This window comes from Pongo pygmaeus, chromosome 10, assembly GCF_028885625.2.
Source record: "Pongo pygmaeus isolate AG05252 chromosome 10, NHGRI_mPonPyg2-v2.0_pri, whole genome shotgun sequence".
In the NCBI taxonomy this organism is placed as follows: domain Eukaryota; kingdom Metazoa; phylum Chordata; class Mammalia; order Primates; family Hominidae; genus Pongo; species Pongo pygmaeus.
The window spans coordinates 12,471,431-12,493,061 of record NC_072383.2 but is presented as its reverse complement, the minus strand read 5'-3'; the positions used below and the strand labels follow the sequence as shown (position 1 = coordinate 12,493,061).

Sequence of the window (21,631 nt, the reverse complement as noted above, 5' to 3'; positions counted from 1 at the left end):
TGCCTCAGTCTCCCAAGTAGCTGGGACTACAGGTGTGTGCCACTACACCCAGCTAATTTTTTGTATTTTTAGTAGAGGTGGGGTTTTGCTACGTTGGCCAGGCTGATCTTGAACTTCTGGCCTCAAGAGATCCATCTGCCTCAGCCTCTTAAAGTGCTGGGATTACAGATGTAAGCCACCGTGCCCAGGCTTGGCAAAATAAACCTTTTTTTTCTTCTACTTTTTTTTTTTTTTAATATCGAGACAGAGTTTCACTCTTGTCACCCAGGCTGGAGTGCAATGGCGTAATCTTGGCTCACTGCAACCTCAGCTTCCCCAGTTGAAGCAATTCTCCTGCCTCAGCTTCCCCAATAGTTGGGTTTACAGGCACCTGCCACTACGCCTGGCTAATTTTTTTGTATTTTTAGTAGAGACGGGGTTTCACCATGTTGGCCAGGCTGGTCTTGAACTCCTGACCTCAGGCGATCCACCTGCCTTGGCCTCCCAAAGTGCTGGGATTACAGGCGCGAGCCACCGTGCCCAGCCAAAATAAAAGTTCTAAATTGAGTCAGATCTGTCTCAGATATATTGGGTTAACACTCTCTTAGGGAAAGTTGCTGGCACAGCAGCCTGTATTTCTCCTGTGCACAGAGGATGAGGTCATCTTAGCTTTAGCTTGGTTTAGGGGTGGCATTCCATCTCCCAAGCCCACGTGGGATAGCAATAAAATGTCCACACTGTTTTTTAGCAGACTCAGAGGCCTCCTCCTCTCCTCCAGCTCCTCACACGGTCCCCTGAGCCTCTGTGGCAGCTGTGGCCCCTTTAGTGTGGCTATTGCTCTGCATCAGGGGTTGGGAGACACGGATACCTTTGGAGGGAGAACCTTCACCTTGTTCTTAAGGGAGGTGCAAACCCAAGATCCACCTTGGCCTCACTGTTAGAGGAGTTAAAAAGAGATTATTTAGGCAGATAGTGAGGGTAAGGAAGTTCCTGGGAAGGTTTTCCTTTTAATGAAAAGCAGCCCCCAAATCATTTTATTTTCTAACAAAGAGTAGCCTGTAAAATTGAGCTGCAGACATAGACAAGCAAGCTAAAAGCTTGCACAGTGAACGTTGGCAGCTGTGCCAATAGGAAAAGGCCACCTGGGACTAGGCATGGCCAACATGACGGCCGCATTTTCCCTGTGCCATAGGGAGCCGACAACATGGCGCCGGCCAAGTGGCAAGCCCACTTGCATAATAAGATTAGGGTGGGGTGGCCAGCTTCCGCCATGCTATGTAAACGTCACACCTGGTTCCACTGATTTTTGGATCCTATGTAAATCAGACAACACCTCCTCAAACCTGTCTATAAAATCCGGTGCACTCTGTCGCAGGCCAGAAGTCACATTTGGGTTCCCCTCTCTGTCGCAGGAGAGAGAGCTGTTCTCCTTTCTCTTTGTTTTACCTATTAAACCTCTGCCGCTAAACCCACTTCTTGTGTGTGTCTGTGTCCTCGATTCCCTTGGCATGAGACAACGAACCTCAGGTATTTATCCCAGACAATGAGGCTGCTTCATCACAACCTCCACTGTAGTTTGTGGAGGGAGCCAGGAGCAAGAGCTGTGGTGGGGGAATGCCGGGCAGAGCTTCTCTTCCAGTGGTACTTGGCTTTGCTCCCCTTGACTCTCCCCTCAGTGCCTCGAGTTACCACCAGCCTGATGGGATCTACAGTCTCAGCTATTGCTATGGTTTGGGTGACAACTGACCCAGCCTTGTCACTACTTCTCAGTTCTGCTCCATGTCTTGCACCATAGCTGGTGCCTGACAACCCCCTGCTTTTTCACAAAGCCCTAAAGCAGTGTTATAATACAAATCCCTGGCTTGATGCTCCAACTGTACCTGGTGCAAATTGGCCCAGGGTCACTGGTAACATGATCAGATCTAACGTTGCATTTCCCGCCACAGACAAGGCTGAATGCGGGCTTTGTGTTTCCTCCTCTCCCTCTGTAGGGGGCTTTCCTTTCTTACTTAGCAGAGAGCTGGGAATGTTGGTTCAACCTGCTGGGGCAGCCCCCTTGCCTTGGGCTGGTGTCTCAAGCTGGAGCTCATTGCCCACAGCCTGTGGCCATCAAGCCCTCAGTCCAGGCAGCAGAGACTGTCAAGTTGCCGAGCCCTGGGATGGATAAATACACAAATGCTCCCACGCCCCTGCCTGGCAAACACTCCACCCAGGGAAGGAAAGCTTACCTTTCTTAGAACTTGAAGCTACAGGCCGGTGGCCTTGGCGCTGGGGGAGACCCTGAAATACAAAAATCTCTTTGGACTTGAAGCCTCCTGCCTGGGTCGCTTGTGGTGGTGGCCAGGAATAAACAATTTCAGCTACTCGGTTGGCAATGGAAATGACTTTGGGGTCCACAGCTGAAACAAGACAAAATGGTGCTGAGAGGCCCTTCCCAGAACTTCATCTGGCTCATTGGTATGCAAAGTCACCCGGAATGAAAAGACCAGCCCAGAATAGAAGGAAACTGCCTGGGAGTATGTGTGCTGGGGGAGGGTCATTCTTCAGAAAGGACTGAAAGTTGCCTGGCAGAGGCTGGGATGTGGGAGGGGTGCACACAGGAATGATTGTCACCTTGAAGCAACTGGCCTTCTGCACACTCTTTTTGAAGTCTTGCAAAATTAGGGTCTCCTTTCCCCTTTGCAAGGGAAGAGACACAAAAAGGAGTGCTTAGCTCTTTACTTGAAGGAATACTCATTATGCTTTTATTTTTATTCTTTTTTCTTGACATGCTTTATACCTCTAAGAGCCAGCCCCTACGTGCATAGGAGGACATTCGATAGTTTGACAAGCATTTCGGGGTTGGTCACTGAGGAAAGAAATATCCCTGCTCTCAGGGCAATGAGATTCATCATCCAAGTCCATTATCAAGTGAACACCTAACTCCCGTCGCTGGTACAGTTCTGCCTTTTCTCTCCCCTCCATGTCTACTGGAAAACATTCAATGAATGCTTATAGGTAAACAAGGATGCAGTCAGCACAACTTATGGCCTTCAAGAATTTACAACCCGAGAAAAGAGTTATGTCATGTATTTGCACACAGAATTGTAGAATAAAGCACTTTGAGATAGAACGGTGAAATGGCATTGACCCACTGAATGTTGTAGCCTATAAAAGACCAGTCGCTTTTGCCCCTAGTGGGGAAAAGGGGAGGTGGGGTGGGCAGATGGCATGGCTGAGTTGCTGGGTGGTAAAATGTTCACTGTTGATTTGTCACTAAGTTCTAACCTTTTATTTGTTTATTTACTTTTTTCCAGACAGAGTCTCACTCTGTCACCCAGGCTGGAGTGCAGTGGTGTGATCACAGCTCACTGCAGCTTGGACCTCTCAGGCTCAAGCGATTGTCCCACCTCAGCCTCCTGAGTAGCTGGGATGACAGGTGTGCATCACCACGCCTGGCTACTTTATTAAAATTCTTTTTCTAGAGATAAGGTCTCCCTATGTTGCCCAGGTTGGTCTTGAACTCCTAAGTGCAAGCAATCCTCCCACATCAGCCTCCCAAAGTGCTAGGATTACAAGGATGAGCCACCACCACACCCAACCTAAATCCTAAACTTTTAAAAGCTTGTACAAGCTGTCTTGGATGCCGTGTAGAGCAGCTGGGTTTTACCATGTAACATTTGAAGACTAACATTAGGTAATTCACAGGACTTGAAGACAGTAATGGAGTGGCGTTTTGGACAGAAGGTTGGTGTGCTCAAACTCCTAGGGCACTCCTGGGCTTTGTACAGCACCGTAGGTAAGAGAGGCAAGTAGGGGGCCTGGGAGGGACTGAGCCACAAGAGAAACAGGTTTTGACATCATGCGGAGCTGCCAAGGTGGCTCCTGATCCCTCTCCCTGGATTCCTCCACAGCTGAAGGCTTCAGTGTCCTCCCTTCAGCCCTCCAGCCATTCACGGAAATGCCACAGAAGATACTGCTCTGTCCATGAAGCCATCCTCTGGTGGACATCTGACTCATAAAGCCATCTTTTTCATCGTTAGTCCACAGGGTTCAAAAACCGATAAGAAGCGAATGACGGAGAGAAGAAAGATCAAGAAGGATCAATGTCTTTCCTCCTCATTTTTAAGAACCAAGCAAAACAGACTTTCGACTTTGTAATCCCCTTATTGCAGCCCAGCCAGCCTCCGCTGGAACTCTGGCCACCCATGGCCCCTGGCAAAGAAAGAAATGGCAAGAGGCTGGCTCCCAAAGCCAAGGGAAACTTCCTTGGCCGTGTCCTCAGGAGATGAGAAAGGAAAGCAGGCCTCTGCTGCCTTTACAACCTTGTGCGGCTCATCTGGGGTGATCAGCATGCGGTTCTACCACCAGAAAGCACCCTGTGCCCATCTTGCACATTAACAAGGTCCATGAAGGGTCCCAAAGGCTCTGTCCCCTCCTCCCCTCATAAGGCAGGGCAGCCACAAGATCACCAACAGGTAGAAAATTACCCAATCTGGCTAACTGTGTACAGGGTATTGACTTTTTTTTTTTTTTTTTTTTTTTGAGACGGAGTCTCTCTCTGTTGCCCAGGCTGGAGTGCAATGGCGTGATCTTGGCTCACTGCAAACTCCACCTTTTGGGTTCAAGCCATTCTCCCTGCCTCAGCCTCCTGAGTAGCTGGGATTACAGGCGCCTGCCACCACGCCCAGCTAATTTTTGTATTTTTTCAGTAGAGACAGGGTTTTGCCATGTTGGCCAGGTTGGTCTTCAACTCTTGACTTTAGGTGATCCTCCCACCTCAGCCTCCCAAAGTGCTGGGGTTAAAGCAGGGTATTGATTTCTATGGGTTTGTGCACATGGAGTGAGACATGTCCAGGAGAAACTATAAGCAAACATGTTCCCACAGATGCACTAGCTCTAGTTAAAATTCCCATCTTGGATATTTTAATTTTAAAACATGAAAAAGAAAAGATTATATCCTTGTCAGACTTGGTCCTGTCTGATAGGCGAGGGAACACTGGATGGGGTGGGGAGAAGACAGAAAGGCTGTCTGTTCCTTGGAGTCTGTTTTGGGGGTCATTGTGGGGCCAGGAAGAGCAGGCCAATGGGGTCAGAAGGTCCCATTTCGCCTGTGGTCTGAGGCATTTGTTTTAAAGAGAAAGGGCAGGGGGTTGGGGTGTGACTTCCTTATGGACTGCTCTTTCCCACTCAGTATCCACTTTCTTCTTCTTCCTTAGTAACAGACCTCTAAAATGTGAGGGGGCAGCAATGAACCCAGCTGAACAAACTATATTCCCTGGGCTCCCTTGCAGTAGGGAAGGGCCAATGAGATGTCAGAAGCTGGGAGCAGTTTCAAGAAAGCTCTCGAAAAGGGAGCTGAGGCTGGGTGCAGTGGCTCACGCCCATAATCTCAGCATTTTGGGAGGCCAAGGCAAGGCCATCATTTCAGGCTAGGAGTTCGAGACCAGCCTGGGTAACACAGACCCCATCTTTACAAAAGATTAAAAAATAATAATAATAAAACAAAAGGGAGCTGAATTACCTGGAAAGAAGGCACCCTTTGCCCTTCCTCTGCTTCCTTTTTATTCCTGCCTGAGATGTAGACATGATGGGTGAAGCCCCAACAGCCACCTTTAGAATATAAAGGTGACTTTGAGGTGGAAGCCACGAGCTGAGGGATGGCAGAATTCCCAGGAATTCTTTTTTTCACCCCATCATCCAAGCTGGAGTGCAATGGTGTGATCTCAGCTCAGTGCAGCCTCTGTCTCCCAGGCTCAAGTGATTCTCCTCCTTCAGCCTCTTGAGTAGCTGAGACTGCAGGCGCACACCATTGCGCCTGGCTAATTTTTGCATTTTTTTTTTTATAGAGACGGGGTTTTGTCATGTTGCTCAGGCTGGTCTCAAACTCTTTGGCTCAAGCGACCTGCCCACCTCAGCCTCCCAGAGTGCTGGGATTACAGGCATGAGCCACCCTGCCTGGCCATTCCCAGGAATTCTTAATAACTTTGTGGAGCTGTCATATCATGCCTGAGCTGCCAAACTTTTGTCCTCTTTTAAGGGAGAGAAAAGCAAACCTGTATATTATTTAAGCCATGGGTATTTGGGTGTTCCACTGTATATCGCTGAACCTCACCTTAACTATAACATTCCACGTGAGCAAATCATAGCTATGGAGAAACAAAAGATTCACAAGTGAAAGAGCCTGGGTTGGTAGTCTTTAAAACTAGTGCTAATGTCCATTTCTCTACATCCTGAGGCTTCTTCCTAAAAGAATTTGGTCTTGGGACATAATCTCACAGTTCCCATGTAAACTCAGTACTGAGGCCTGGCAGTGGCTGTACAAGGCTACACAGTGACCTTCAGTTAAAATAACCCAGGTGAGGCTGGGCGTGGTGGCTCATGCCTGTAATCCGAGCATTTTGGGAGGCCAAGGCGGGCAGATCACGAGGTCAGGAGATCGAGACCATCCTGCCTAACATGGTGAAACCCCGTCTCTACTAAAAATACAAAAAATTAGCCGGGTGTAGTGGCGGGCGCCTGTAGTCCGAGCTACTTGGGAGGCTGAGGCAGGAGAATGGCGTGAACCCGGGAGGTGGAGCTTGTAGTGAGCTGAGATTGTGCCACTGCACTCCAGCCTGGGCGACAGAGTGAGACTCCATCTCAAAAACAACAAACAAACAAACAAAAAAGAACCCAGGAGAAACCAAATTTGTAAGGCCTGATTTGTATGTGGCAAAATAGAATGTGAGGCTCTCTTGGATCACGCCCAATGTAAAACCAACACAAGTAACACAAGTAAAAAACACACAATTAACTGACTAAATGCAAACGTGAGGAGAAAGGTGAGAAGGGACGATAAGCTGTACATATGTGTTTAAAGCCTTCTTAGGAGGTAATCATTTTTCATTTTTTATGGAGAATATTATTCAGCCATAGGTACTATTCAGCTATTCAGCACATTAACACATCACCTAAGTGTTTTTGAATTTAATCTTTAATTCTCAATCTCACATACAAGTTTTCTTTCCCTACCGAAAAAAGAAATAAAAGCTTCTCTTGAAATTTTAGAAAATAAAAAATTGTCAAATGACACTCCAGTAAATATTGAAATACAGAATGCAATTTATCTCAGGAAAAACAAGAAGACTAAGGTCTGTAAAAGCTTTCTCTGTCTGCTGGCAAAGTCCGCAGTACAGGCCAAGCAGAAAAGCCTATTTAGGTGCCTCCAAACTGTTCTTTGCCCCAGAGCCCAGATGCCACCCCCGGCAGAAGGAGCCGTGGCTGGGTGAGGGCGGCTGAGGGGTGGGGAGGCAGGTGTGGAGGGGAGGACCACAGGGGGCCGCTCCCTCTTGCTCTAGACCTGCCTTAGCTGGGCAGAGTTCAGAGAGCAGATGCCCTGCTGTAAAAATTAAACAAGTCTAGGGAGAGGCCTGGACTTCTGGTGAGTCCAGGCTCTGCTACTTCCTGGATGTTTCCTGGGTAAGCCCTTTTTGTGGGACTCCCATTTCCTCATCCTGTCTGTGCCATGAGGTTCACTCAGATGATCCTGACCATAACTCCCACTGTTCTAAACATCTGAAACTCTAATGGGAAATGGGAGTTTCCTTGATCATAGTGAATGATCTAAAGCTGTCTATGAGTGGGCTGATTCTCCAAGCAAGCCAGGACTGTCACATTTAAAAACTGAAACATTACTGCCACCTCTTGACTAATTATTGACAAGTTACCCAGGCCCATGAAACCCAGCAGGAGGGGGTCTTTCTTTTAAAATCTGGCTTTGCGGCTGAGTGCAGTGGCTCACACTTGTAATCCCAGCACTTCGGGAGCCCAAGGCGGGCAGATCACGAGGTCAGGAGTTCAAGACGAGCCTGACCAACATGGTGAGACCCCGTCTCTACTAAAAATACAAAAATTAGCCAGGCGTGGTGGTGCGCGCCTGTAATCCCAGCTACTCAGGAGGCTGAGGCAGGAGAATTGCTTGAACCTGGGAGGCGGAGCTTGCAGTGAGCCAAGATTGCACCATAGCACTCCAGCCTGGGCAACAGAGCAAGACTCCATCTAAAACATCTAAAAAAAAAAAAAAAAAATCTGGGCTTTGGGCACTGGGCTTTGTTGAAGGGGAAGAAGATGCTTATGCCAAGGTGTGTGCGTGAAGGGCAACTGTCTTTTTTGGAGACAGAATCTCATTATGTCACCCAGAGCTGGGGTGCAGTGATGTGATCTTGGTTCACTGCAGCCTTGACCTCCTGAGCTCAAGTGATCCTCCCACCTCAGCCTCCATAGTAGCTGGGACAACAGGCGTGCGCCACCATGCCTTGCTAATTTTTTTATTTTAATTTTTTATGGAGACAAGGTCTTGCTGTGATGCCAGGCTGATCTCAAACTCTTGGTGTCAAGTGATCCTCCTGCCTTGGTTTCCCACAGTGCTGAGAGTATAGACATGATGGGCTCTCACTCTGTCACCAAGGCTGGAGTGCAGTGGCACCATCTTGGCTCACTGCAACCTCTACTTCCCAGGCCCAAGCCATCCTCCCACCTCAGCCTTCCGAGTAGCCAGGACCACAGGCATGCACCACCACGTCTGACTAATTTTTTTGTATTTTTTGGTAGAGACAGGGTTTTGCCATGTTGCTAAGGCTGGTCTTGAACTCCTGAGCTCAAGTGATCCACCCACCTTGGCCTCCAAAAGTACTGGGATTACAGGTATGAGCCTCAGTGCCTGGTGAAAATGTTTCACTCAATACAATTAATTTTGTCCAACTGAGGGAAGATTTTGTCAAAATGCTTCTCAGTTGTTTTTGTAGGATGGTTTGTACTTTGTCAAGAGTCCTTTTACTCTTGCTCTCTGATCTTCCCATCAACCATACGAGGTGGAGAGAGTGGGGTACCCAATGTACAGATGGAAACACAGAGGCCCTGAGCGAATGAGTTGTCTTAGGAAGAGCAGCAGCCCAGGCAGCCCAAGCAAGTCCCTGGTTAGGGCTCCTTTTTTTTGTTTGAGACGGAGTCTTACCCTGTAGCCCAGGCTGGAGTGCAGTGATGTGATCTCGGTTCACTGCAACCTCCGCCTCCCAGGTTCAAGAGATTCTCTTGCCCCAGCTTCCTGAGTAGCTGGGAATACAAGCATGCGCCACCATGCCCAGCTAATTTTTTGTATCTTTAGTAGAGACGGGTTTTCACCATGTTGGCCAGGCTAGTCTCGAACTCCTGACCTCGTGATCTGCCCACCTCGACCTTCCAAAGTGTTGGGATTACAGGCGTGAGCCACTGCGCCTGGCCTCCTTCTTTTTTATTGGTGTCTGGTACAGAGGACTAGGAATTTGGGAAACAAGCTTATTTATAGACAGTGGAGAAAGAAAACCAGTCCCAGCACCCTTAACTTCCATCATTTCCTTTTAGTCTTTTTTTTTTTTTTTGACAGAGTCTCACTCTGTCGCCCAGGCTGGAGTGCAGTGACGCCATCTCGGCTCACTGCAAGCTCTGTCTCCTGGGTTCACGCCATTCTCCTGCCTCAGCCTCCCGAGTAGCTGGGACTACAGGTGCCCGCCAACACACCCGGCTAATTTTGTGTATTTTTAGTAGAGACGGGGTTTCACCGTGTTAGCCAGGATGGTCTCAATCTCCTGACCTCATGATCCGCCCGCCTCGGCCTCCCAAAGTGCTGGGATTACAGGCGTGAGCCACCGCACCCGGCCAGCAACTCCTTTTAGTCTTGAGAAAAGCAGGGCAATTATGATTGAACACTAATAAGTTGGGAAGCTGAGGCATAATGCATGCCCTCTCTAAAGCCACTTTACAACAAAAGAAGAGATGTACCACTCTGGACACAAAGAAGGGAAAAACCAGGATGCGGGAGAGAAAGAAATCCCAGATGCCTACCTTCATGCTCCAAGCACTGCTCCACATTAGAAAGACACCTGGACCACTGCTGGCTGTGCGAATCTTGGTATTCCAACGTCCTTTGACCCTGAGCAGAGACTTTGGCAGGCGTGCTCTGCGAATCTTCCTTCTCCACTACTCCAAAGAGTGCTTTCCAAGAAGACTTTTTCTTGCCAAGGTTTATGGCCTTCTCGCTGGATTGGGAATTTCTGCAAGGCCATGACACCTGTGTCCATGACTCATTTGCTGAACAATTCCCCAGGCCCCTCTGGGACAAACTTCTTGTTCTCAGCAGCTTTGGCGAGAAGAGAGCAGGGGTGCTCTTGAAGACATGATGACTGGTGTAGTAGGTGAGGATTTTGAATTCTATGGTGTTTAGGTCATCGTCTTCTAGGGGGATTTCTTCCAGGTCACACGCACTGGTGCTACACATGTTGGGCCTGTAACAACAAAGTCCACACTGTGCCCTTCTATTCTATGCAGGGCCATTTACTCTTTGCGGGTTAGGAGAGACAGGGGTGAAAACTCAGTAAACATTTATTGAACATCTATTGTGTTTGTGCTGGAGGGTAGAGAGGGAAAAGCCACAGTCTTACTGGGGTGGGAAGAGAGACATGGCTATAGATAACTCCACATAAAGAAAATGAACTGCCGGGCGCGGTGGCGCACGCCTGTAATCCCGACACTTTGGGAGGCCAAGGCGGGTGGATCATGAGCTCAGGAGTTCAAGACCAGCCTGGCCTATGCAGTGAAACCCCATCTCTACTAAAGATACAAAAATTAGCCGGGCATGGTGGTGCATGCCTGTAGACCCAGCTACTTGGGAGGCTGAGGCAGAAGAATCGCTTGAACCCAGGAGTTGGGGGTTGTAGTGAGCCGAGATTGCGCCACCGCACTCCAGCCTGGCAAGAGAGTGAGACTCCGTCTCAAAAAAAAAAAAAAAAAAAAAAAGAGAGCGAGAATGAACTAATGAACTAAGTAAGAGGTCTAACAGAGATGCAGGTAGCCAGGTTAGAAGGCAGGGATAGGTGAGCTTCAAAGAAAGAGGCAAGTGAAAGCTTTTGGAAAGCTAGAAGGAGTTAGGTGGGTGGATATTGGGGCTACAACAGGGTGAGCAGAGGGGAAATTATAGGTGAATTCAGAATGTGTTTGAAGAGCGGTGAGAGAACTGGGACAGCATACGTATGCAGCTTGCAAATAGCCAGGGCTTGAAAATAGTGGAGGGAAAATAAGTGAACTAGCACTTGGGTCCAGATTATGGTGTTCTTTGACTATCAGGCTGAAGCCTCACATTTTCTCACATTGATCAGTACATTTCAAAATGAGCTGTGGATTGTGGAGTTAAAGGTCTTGCTGGGGAGGTGGCAAAAGAGGGAGGCCAATTCAGGGAAGAGAAATGCCTGGGACCTGACCCTTGCCTTCTTCGGTTCCTTCTCCCTCTACCCTCTGCTTTAGCTTGTCCGGGCTTCTCTGTCCTCTCTCTCTGTCTTTCTTTTTTCTTGCTATATTTGGTATGCCATGTAAGATTTCGTCTGAAAAAAGCATCCTGTTATTTTATTTTACTTTTTACGAATTTGAAACACACTGATGGAGGCAATGGAGAGCTGTTCAAAGTTTTGAGTAGAGAGTGATGTGATCACAGGCATGTTTTAAAAAGATCAGTACAAGCACTAAAACAACAGGATGCAAGCATTTCGTCTTTATTTCCATACGAATAACAGGATAGATAAAGAACTGATTTTGTTCAATTTCCTTTGCTTAAGCTTACATGAAATAACTCCTTCTCTGGTTTCCTGCTAGGAAAGCAGTTCTTTTTGCTAATAATCTGTTTCCTTCTGCTGTCTGTTAAGGACTACATTTTCCTTTTAGTCTCAGATGCGAGAAAGCTCAGATCTACCGTGTGAAATGTCCCAGGCAGTGAGTGTATCAAGAATTAGCTTGGGCTTCTCAGTCTAACGGTCCCAAATTCAGATTGTGGCCATGCCAATGACTAGTTTTGTGACCTGTGGCAGGTTACTCCACCTCTCCAAACATGAACTTCCTATAGGCAAATTGCAAATAATAATAGTCATCTTGCACGGATATTGTAAGGGTATAAGATACACAAGAGAAGTCCCTGCACAGAACCTGGCTCAAAAGTGGTGGCTATGTTTGTTTCTAGTCCAGCTGTTGTCCTAGGCCCTCAGGCTCTTTTTTTTTTTTTTTTTTTGAAACTCAGTTTTTGCTTTGTTGCCCAGGCTGGAGTGCAGATCATAGCTCACCACAGCCTCAACCTCCTTGGCTCGAGGGATTCTCTCATCTCAGCCTCTCAAGTAGCTGGGACCACAGACACATGCCACCACACCTGGCTAATTTTTTTGTTTTGTTTTTTAGAGACAAGTTCTCGCTATGTTGCCCAGTCTCGTGTCAAACTCCTGGGCTCAAGTGATCAACCTGCCTCAGCCTCCCAAAGTGCTGAGATTACAGCCATGAGCCACCATGCCCGGCCTCAGGCTCCGCCTTAATATGGCTCTTAATAATGTTCCCTTCCCTTTCTGGTCCTAATTTAAGACCGTCTTTCGGCATGTAAGCTGGTGTGATGATAAAAAAGCTGCAGTAATATTAAGAGGATTGGCTGGCATGTTCCTCTTTTTCTTTCCACTGTACCCTGTCATACCAGGACCAAATTATAAAGAAATGGGACAGTAACTGCAGACAGGGTTTGAGGCAATGTGAGGCAGTACAGACAAATTGGCCTGGGTGTCTGAAGGATGGATGGCCAGGGCTGGCTCAGCTTCTAACCTGCAAAATGCTTGGGCAAGTCACTCCACCTTTCTGTTCCTCGGTGTCCACGTTGTTAGATAGAATGAGGATATTCTCTAACTTTTCCCCCTGGTTCTGCTATCGGAAGGAGGTGTAGGAGCTGAAATATCTCCCCTGAGGGCCTGCTGGATGCTGCCTTTTTCCATCACTGTCTCCTCTCCTTTACTTAGAAGAGGCTCACATTGGCTGATAGCGAAGCTGTTTATCTGAGGAACTGCTCCTTGGCCAGGCCCCAGGAAAGCAAGGGTCCCTGGCTAGGTGCCTTCTGATGGAAGTGAGTCTGGGAGGGATGCAGGGGATTATGCCACAACATCAGGTGATGATGGAGGGGACAGAAATGGCCCTCCCAGTGCAGCAAAGGGCAAGTTGCAAAACCCGCCAGACCAACTACACAGACACAATTATACAACTTCCAAGCCCCACAAACCTCCCTCACATAACTGAATGTAAGCAAATGCTTGAGGAGTATGGCATGAAGTGGGGGTCATGACTGCAATCCTTCCTCCTCCTCTGCTATTTCTTCACATTCCTGTCTTATTCCAGGGCTTGGACAATCTTTCTTCCGGCCACTGCTCCAATTTCACATTCACTTACATGCATTTCACTTACATGCAAATCGTTTGCTCTGTAAGGAGTCACGTCAACGTCTCCTCAAAGGTCATGTTCCTTACTGCTTTTCCACTTACCCCTTCCCGCTCCCCAATTCCATCCAATCCCACCCTCCCCCATGCATTTTCCGGGCATCCCACCCTCCCCTCATCCATCCCACAGCACAGCCCTGTCCATTCTGCTTGTATTGGACATCTGGTGACCCTATACTCACCCCAGCTCCACTTCCCTGTTCCCAATGACCAATCTTGGTCTCACTAAAGGTGAGACAACCATTATGTGTCTCCTGATCCAAAAACATTGGATCCAAATCTGATCAAGCCTCTGGATCTAATGATCAGTTTACAGGAAATACAGGGGACAGAGAAATAAACTAATGACCACAAGAAGGCAGCCATCCAAATTCAGTATGTGGTAAATTCTGCAAGACAAATGGCCGGTTTCTTCAACAAATAAATAGCACCAAAAAAAGGTGAAGACAGAGAACTGCTACAGCTTAAAAGGGACATAAGAAACATATCTGGCAGGGCACGATGGCTCACGCCTGTAATCCTAGCACTTTGGGAGGCCAAAGCAGGTTGATCACCAGAGGTCGGGAGTTTGAGACCAGCCTGACCAACACGGAGAAACCCCGTCTCTATTAAAAATACAAAATTAGCCAGGCATGGTGGTGCATGCCTGCAATCCCAGCTACTTGGGAGGCTGAGGCAGGAGAATCACTCGAACCCGGGAGGCAGAGGTTGCGGTGAGCTGAGATCGCGCCATTGCATCCAGCCTGGGCAACAACAGTGAAACTCTGTCTAAAAAAAAAAAAAAAAAAAGAAAGAAAGAATAGAAACATATCAGCAGGCAGGGCACAATGGTTCACGCCTGTAATCCCAGCACTTTGGGAGGCAGGAGTTCAAGAGCAGCCTGGCCAACGTGGTGAAACCCCGTCTCTAAAAAAATACAAAAATTAGCTGGGCATGATGGCGGGTGCCTGTAATTCCAGCGAGTTGGGAGGCTGGGGCAGGAGAATCACTTGAACCTGGGAGGCAAATGTTGCAGTGAGTGGGGATTGTGCCATTGCACTCCAGCCTGGGTGACAGAGGGAGACTCTGTCTCAAAAATAAATAAATAAATAAAAAGAAAAAAAAGAAACATATATATAAAAAAAGAGACATCAATTAGATGTCATGAGTGGATCTTTATTAAATCATAATTCAAACATACTGTATAAAGATGTAGATATCTTTGAGATGATAGAGAACTAAACATGGTATATGTTTTAGATAATATTAAGGAAGTATTGATCATCTTGGCTGGCACCGTGGCTCACACCTGTAATCCCTCCTAAGGTGGGAGGATCACTTGAGGCCTGGATTTGGAGACCAGTCTAGGCAACAAAGTAAGATCCCATCCCTATTTTTTAAAATTTAAAAATATACTCTAAAACTTTTTTTTAAAAGATAATCTCATTAAATGTGGTAACATTACCATTAAAAAGTACATATCTGGGCTGGGTGTGGTGGCTCACGCCTGTAATCCTAACACTTTGGGAGGCCAAGGTGGGCAGATCACTTGAGGTCAGGAGTTCAAGACCAGCCTGGCCAACATGGTGAAACTTTGTCTCTACTAAAAATACAAAAATTAGCCAGGTGTGGTGGCACATGCCTGTAATCCTAGCTACTTGGGAGGCTGAGGCTGGAGAATCACTTGAACCCAGGAGGTAGAGGTTGCAGTGAGCTGAAATGGTGCCACTGCACTGAGAAACAGAGTCAGACTCCGTCTCAAAAAAAATAATAATAAAAAAGAAAAAATAAGAAGGTACATATCTGCAAGTATATATAGTGTGTATATATATATAAAAACAAAGTAGACATACTGTAAGATATGAAGGCGGGACTTTGGCTGGCTTCCCCAGCACCTAGAGTAGCGCTTGATGCTCTACCGACTGAGCTATCCGGGCTCTCTAGAGTAGTGCTTGATACATGGTAGGTGCTCAAATATCTGATGACTGACTGAATGAATGATTATAGGACTGCCAGACACATTCAGAATACAGGACACATTCGGGTACATTTGAAGTTCAGATAAAGAGCAAATAATTTTTTAGTATATGTCCCAAATATCGTGAGACTAATACATAATAAATATTCGTATATGTCCCAAATAAAATATTATATGCTAAAAAACACTCATATTTGTTGTTCATCTGAAATTCAAACATAACTGGCTGTCTTGCATTTTTGCATGCTAACTCTGGCCACCTTAGGAGTGGAAGCTGTTGCTGAGACACACTGAGACCTGAGGTGCGTGCAAGCAGGCAAAGCGGGCAGCAAGCGGGGTGAGGTCAGAATTAGGTGCGGCAGACTTGGTGGGGAAAAGGCTGAGTCTAGCAAGAGACCAGACGTGGAATTTCTCAGGAAAGGATTCATGAGGCTTTTGATTCAAGGCTTCCTTTTGGACAGAGTGGCTTAGGGCACTGTAGGCCAGATGTGCACCCTGGTCCTTCAGGAACTGTGTCCTTGGGTAGGAGGATGTGCCCCCTCGTCAAGCCAGTAACACTGTGCTGCTGAAGAAATTTCCATGTACGTTAAAAACAACCCAGACCTTTTTAATGTAACGCGAGGGCTTTAAAATTGTGTGTATGTGCGCGTACGTGCATGTCTGTGTGTGTGTGTGTGTGTGTGTGTGTGTGCGGGGGAGTATTGTCACTGGAGAGAGGGCTTCTTTAAGAAACAAGCTTGCTAATGCTATTTCAGCAGCAATATCAGAAATCGGGGGAAACCACTGAGGTCAAGACGGAGTACTTAGTCCTTCCATTTCGTAAAATGTGAGATTTTTGTTGTCTTACAGGCTAGGAAGGCTGTGACTTGGCCCAGTCGACAGGCAAAGCTAAGAATGAGAGAGGATGAGAGAGAGGCAGAAAGAACAGTGCTCAGGAGCTGGCCCCAGAAGGAAGCTACCCTACAGCAGAGTGAGCGGGGGCCACCGCCACAAGAGCCTGGAGAGCAGGGAGCAAAAGAGAACAAATGGAGACAAAAGGGTTAAGAGGGTTTAAATGTATTTAACAAATGTAGATGCCGGACCCAGTGGCTCATGCCTGTAATCCCAGCACTTTGGGAGGCCCAGGGAGCAGGATCGCTTAAGCCCAGGAGTTCAAGACCAGCCTTGGCTCCATCTCTACAAAAAATGAAAAAAATTAGCCGGGCGTGGTGGTGTGCACCTGCAGTCCCAGCCACTTGGCAGGCTGAGTGGGGAGAATCGCTTGAGCCTGGGAGTTGGAGGCTGCAGTGAGCTATGATCGCGCCAGTGAACTCCAGCCTGGGTGGCAGAGGGAGACACTGTCTTAAAAAACAAAAGTAAAGAAAAAAAAACCTACTCACACAAACGCGGAGTTTTTCTTTCTACTAATCCTCGTTATAAATTAGTTGATTGTTCAGTTTATAGCTAAGTCTTACTTTCAAGCAGCAGCGATCGAGTATTACCACAGGTTAGATCCCTTCTGCTTTCAGCGGTTCCTACAGAAATTGTACTCTATACAAGAAGCCCAACTTTGGGGTTTATGGAAAGGTAAACCATAAGTTTTATGCTTATGTTGACAGAAGCCCTGGGTGGGGCCCCTGAATGCTGGTTCAGAACCTGGAGGGGAGATTTACGTTCCCGAGTGAGACCTGTGAGGCTTATTCTAATTCAGGGCTGCAGGGGACACAACCCTGCTTCACTGCCCTATGTTTACCTTCCTGCTCCTTATCTATAACAAACCTGCACTCTCAGAAGCAAGGCTACAGAGGTTCTTTTCTTGGTCTCTTTCCCTCCCCGAGGTGGCTGGGGTCCTCCACGTCTGGCCCCAGCGTGTCCTCTGGGAACACTGGCTGCCTGGCCGGGTGTGCTGAGAGGTGGGCTGGGAAGGCCACACTGCAACGAGCACCTACATTCCAGGTATTGGCAGACGCGCTGTCGCAGGGTTCTCGCTCTGCGGACTCACTTGTTGAGGTGAGATTTCACTTCCCTCCCGGTGGGTGGCAGCTAATGGATAAGCACACAGGGGAAACTGCAGCAAGCACCTCGTGTTTCCACACACAGAGGCGGCCACCACCCAGTGCCCCAGTTACGCTGGACACCTGGTTCGCTGTGCCTCTGCCTGTCCCAGCGGAAGAGCTGACTTCATGTGCTCAGGACACACAGTTGAGGCCTGAGTGGATCTCGTGGGCACTGACACTCATCCCCATGGAGCCTCCCACAGCACATCCTAAGCTCAGCTTGGTTCTGTTGTCCAGAGCCTCCCCTTCTGCCCCTCTCCTCTCCCCCTCACTTCAGACCTCTCAGGGTTTTCGTGCCTTCTACCTGGACTGTTCTTTAAAGGTGAAATGAGGAATGAGAGAAAGTGCCTTAACTTCCCACAATAGAAGCTGAATGCTAGACAGAGCCTCAGGTCATATTCACCAAACAGAAGGTCCAAGGCTCTGATTGTGGAAAGAAGGGGACAGGGAGCTCAGGGAGGAGGGAGCTTTCTAGAGGGGAGAGAGGAGAGAGAAGGGTCTTCCATTTACCTGTGCCTTAGACTCAAGGAATTCTCTGGGGGTCTAGACCTCCTGTGGAAGAGTGCCCAAGTTCCCACGAGGTACTCGGGACTCTGATCTCAAACCAGGAATTCCCATGCTGGCTCCAGTCCCTGAATCCTCGTGGTCTCCAGGTTGGGCAGTGGTGTCCCTGGCCACGGAAAGGCTGTCATGTCATCGCATACCTCCCCAGATACATAAGCAGAGAGGACTGAGTAACGTCACATACCTCAACCAGTAACGTGTTCTTAACTGAACGTCCCAAACCCTTTGTAGCAAAAGAGAAATGAAAGAGAAACCTAAATAACCTTCCTTCCTCTTTCCTGGAAACCCCTATAAACTAGATTCTCAATGTCATTTTGTGTCCTGAGACTTACATGATAAGAACTTTGTAATAAACCCAGTAAAGAGCTCCCTGAATTAGACTGCCTCATTTGGCAAACAGCTAAAGACTAGGCTGTGTCCTGCAAAAGCTGAGAAGGAAGACTGGTGCCTCCTGGTGTTACCTGGTCTGGAAGCTGTCAGTGATTTCTTCTGCTTCAGGTCAGGTGGCAGTAAGGATATTTCTATACCTGAGTCTCTCTCCACGAAACTTAAGAGGAAACTTTCAACAGATCTTCTTGGCTTGTCGTTTGGAAAGACTCATGTAGTTTAGAGCTCCAGGCTGTAGCTTCTTCAGGTTTAGGACTCAGGCTGAAAAGAGGCTTAAAGAAGGAGAACCACTTCCTTATTAAGCCCTGCCCCTGGCTTTTTAATTGAAGGAGGGGCTGATCTTTGCCCGTGTAATTAGACTCTAAAAGGAATTCTATATCCATTACCTGGCACTCTTCCTGCCCTTTGGGATAACTAGGTGGGTGTTCTGATACTTCTTTACTATCCTTATCAGTTGTTAGATAAACAAATGTTTACTGACTGCCTAACATGGTACAGGTACTGTACACATATTTAATCTTTTTTTTTTTTTTTTTTTGAGACAGAGTTTCACTCTGTTGCCCAGGCTGGAGTGCAGTGGTGCGATCTTGGCGCACTGCAACCTCCGCCTCCTGGGTTCAAGCGATTCTCACATCTCAGCCTCCTGAGTTTCTGGGATTACAGGCTTGCACCAGCACACCCGGCTAATTTTTGTATTTTTAGTAGAGACAGGGGTTTCGCCATGTTGGTCTCGAACTCCTGGCCTCAGGTGGTCCGCCCTCCTCGGCCTCCCAAAGTGCTGGGATTACAGGCGTGAGCCACTGCGCCCGGCACACATATTTAATCTTAACAACATTGAGAGGCAGGTGTTACGATTCCCACTGCACAGATGAGAAAACTGAGGCTCAGAGAGGTGAAGTGTCTTGCTAGGGCTGAGATCCAAATCGTGCTGCTCCTTCTGGCTTTACACTATATCATGTCACCTCTCCTATGTGACTCAAAGATTGTATTCAAGTGGAACTACTGGAAAAGCATTCAAAAAGGAATCTAACCACAGCCATAGTAAAAACCACAAAAACCCACTGAAAGGCCAAATGTCATAATTTTAGAGATGGAATTCCCTATTATATGAAATAGGAAACAGTTACATCTGATTTTATGCTCTATCCAGAGTCTTAAGTGAAATAGATATATATGGCCATGCTTGAGATCATAAACCCTGGACCGCTGGTCAAACTGTGACGATGAAGAAAGTGTGAATAGTGAAAGGGGAATTAATGCTATTTTCATAAAAGTGGGGAAGAATGGGTCATTTAAATATTAGGCAAACAGATCCACAAGAGACAAACAGATGGTAGTTATAGGAAAGTTAGATATTTAGTAACTCGAGGTGAATTTTCACTGGCAAACTAATATTTTTTGCACCAGTAAGGTCAGTGTAGAGGGTATTAAAGAAATACTAAGAATGATTTTTCTCTTTTTGTAAAAACTTGCCGTCTTTTTTTTTTTTTTTGAGACAGAGTCTCGCTCTGTCGCTCAGGCTGGAGTGCAGTGGCACGATCTCAGCTCACTGCAAGTTCCGCCTCCCGGGTTCACGCCATTCTCCTGCCTCAGCCTCCCGAGTAGCTGGCACTACAGGCGCCCACCACCATGCCTGGCTAATTTTTTTTTTTTTTTTGTATTTTTAGTAGAGACGGGTTTTCACCATGTTAGTCAGGATGGTCTCGATCTCCTGACCTCGTGATCCACCCGCCTCAGCCTCCCAAAGTGCTGGGATTACAGGCATGAGCTACCGTGCCTGGCCAAAAACTTGCCATCCTTTTTTTTGGGGGGATGATGAGATATATTCACTGGAAACAATTCAAGAATAAACAGGGCCTGGCTCAGTGTCTCAAGCCTGTAAGCCCAGCATTTTGGGATGCTGAGGTGAGAGGATCACTTGGAAGCCAGGAGGATCACTTGAAGACTAGCCTGGGCAACATAGTGATGAGACAAGAGTTCTTCAGGACTGGTTTGCAAGGTACAGGTCACAAAGACCCTACTGATAAAATGACATGTAGTAAAGCAGCAGCCCAAATCTATCAAAACCAAGATGCGATGAAAGCAACCTGCGGTCATCCTCACTGGTCATTTTACGCCAATGATAATGCACTGGTGTGCTAAAAGACACTCACTCCTACCAGCCCCACGTCAGTTTACAAATGTTATGGCAATATCTGGAAGTTTCCCTATATAGTCTGAAATGGGAAAACCCTCAGTTCTGGGAACTCCCCACCTTTTTCCCAGAAAACTCACGAGTAATTCACTTTTTGTTTAGCATATGATCAAGAAATACCCGTATACTCAAACAGCCCATGCCACTGCTCTGCCTATGGAGTAGCCCCGCTTTTATTCCTTAACTTGCTTAATAAACTTGCTTTCATTTTGCTTTGTTGGCCCACTCTTGAATTCCTTCCTGTGGGAAGCCAGGAACCCATGTGGCCTCCCAGACTGAACCCCAATTTTGGGATTCATGCTGTGATAGTGAGACCCCATCTCTTAATTTTTTTTTTTTTTTTTTAATTAGCCAGGCATGACTCACACATGTAGTCCCAGCTACTCAGGGGGCTGAGGTGGGAGGATCGCTGGAGACCAGGTATTCAAGACCAGCCAGACAACACAGCATGGTGGCACATGCCTGTAGTCCTAGCTACTTGGCAGTCTGAGGCAGGAAGATTGCTAGAGCCCAGGAGTTCAAGGGGGCAGTGAGCTAGGATCATGCTATTGTAGTTTAGCCTGGGCGACAGAGTAAGACCCTGTCTCAAAACAAAAACAAAAACCCTGTCTCAAAACAAACAAACAAACAAAAACAATAAACCTACAAATGCATATAAGCAATAATAAAATCACATCACATAGTATGGACTACTGGAGTTCTGAGTTACATAACTAAACAATGTTGGTTGCAGAAACCATTTAGAATCCCGAAGAGTCTGTCACACACAGCGGCTCATACCTGCAATCCCGGCACTTTGGGAAGCTGAGGCAGGAGGACTGACTGTGTCCCAGAGTTTGAAACCAGCCTGGGCAACATAGTGAGACCCCATCACTACAAAAAAATAAAAAGTTAGCTGGGCATGGTGGAGCACACCTGTAGTCTCAGCTACTCAGGAGACTGAGGTGGGAAGATTGCTTGAGCCTGGCCGGGGGCCGAGGGCTTGAGGCTGCAATGAGCCATGATGGCACCACTGCACTCAGCCTGGGTGACAGAGCCAGACCCTGTCTCAAAAAAAAAAAAAAAAATCCTGAAAGGTTTTGGCAAGGCAACTATTAACACGGGGAAGGGGCAAACCTCACACGGAAGCTGAGGAAAGCAACTGTCCACATCTCATTCAACTATGTTATCTCCACGCCTAACAAGCTGGCCAGGGACAGGTCACAACACATTAGATATTAAACAGCAAAAG

General features: G+C 47.3%; 1 protein-coding gene across 5 annotated transcripts in view; it reads right to left on the bottom strand.

Moving 5' to 3' along the window:
• The window catches only part of BCL2L14 (BCL2 like 14), a 50,981-nt gene that overhangs the window by 11,618 nt on the left and 17,732 nt on the right, over window positions 1-21,631 (bottom strand). The window contains exons 3-6 of one of the 5 annotated variants that reach the window (XM_054443735.2): window positions 18,281-18,478; window positions 17,766-17,925; window positions 9,820-10,259; window positions 2,208-2,378 (exon numbers count right to left, since the gene is read on the bottom strand). In XM_054443735.2, coding sequence (XP_054299710.1) covers window positions 2,208-2,378; window positions 9,820-10,252 — 604 coding nt within the window. In that variant the 5' untranslated portion in view covers window positions 10,253-10,259; window positions 17,766-17,925; window positions 18,281-18,478. Of the gene's footprint in view, window positions 1-2,207; window positions 2,379-9,819; window positions 10,260-17,765; window positions 17,979-18,003; window positions 18,043-18,280; window positions 18,479-21,631 lie in introns of those variants that run through there. The other 4 variants (XM_063672441.1, XM_063672440.1, XM_063672442.1 and 1 more) reach the window with 4 other exon arrangements.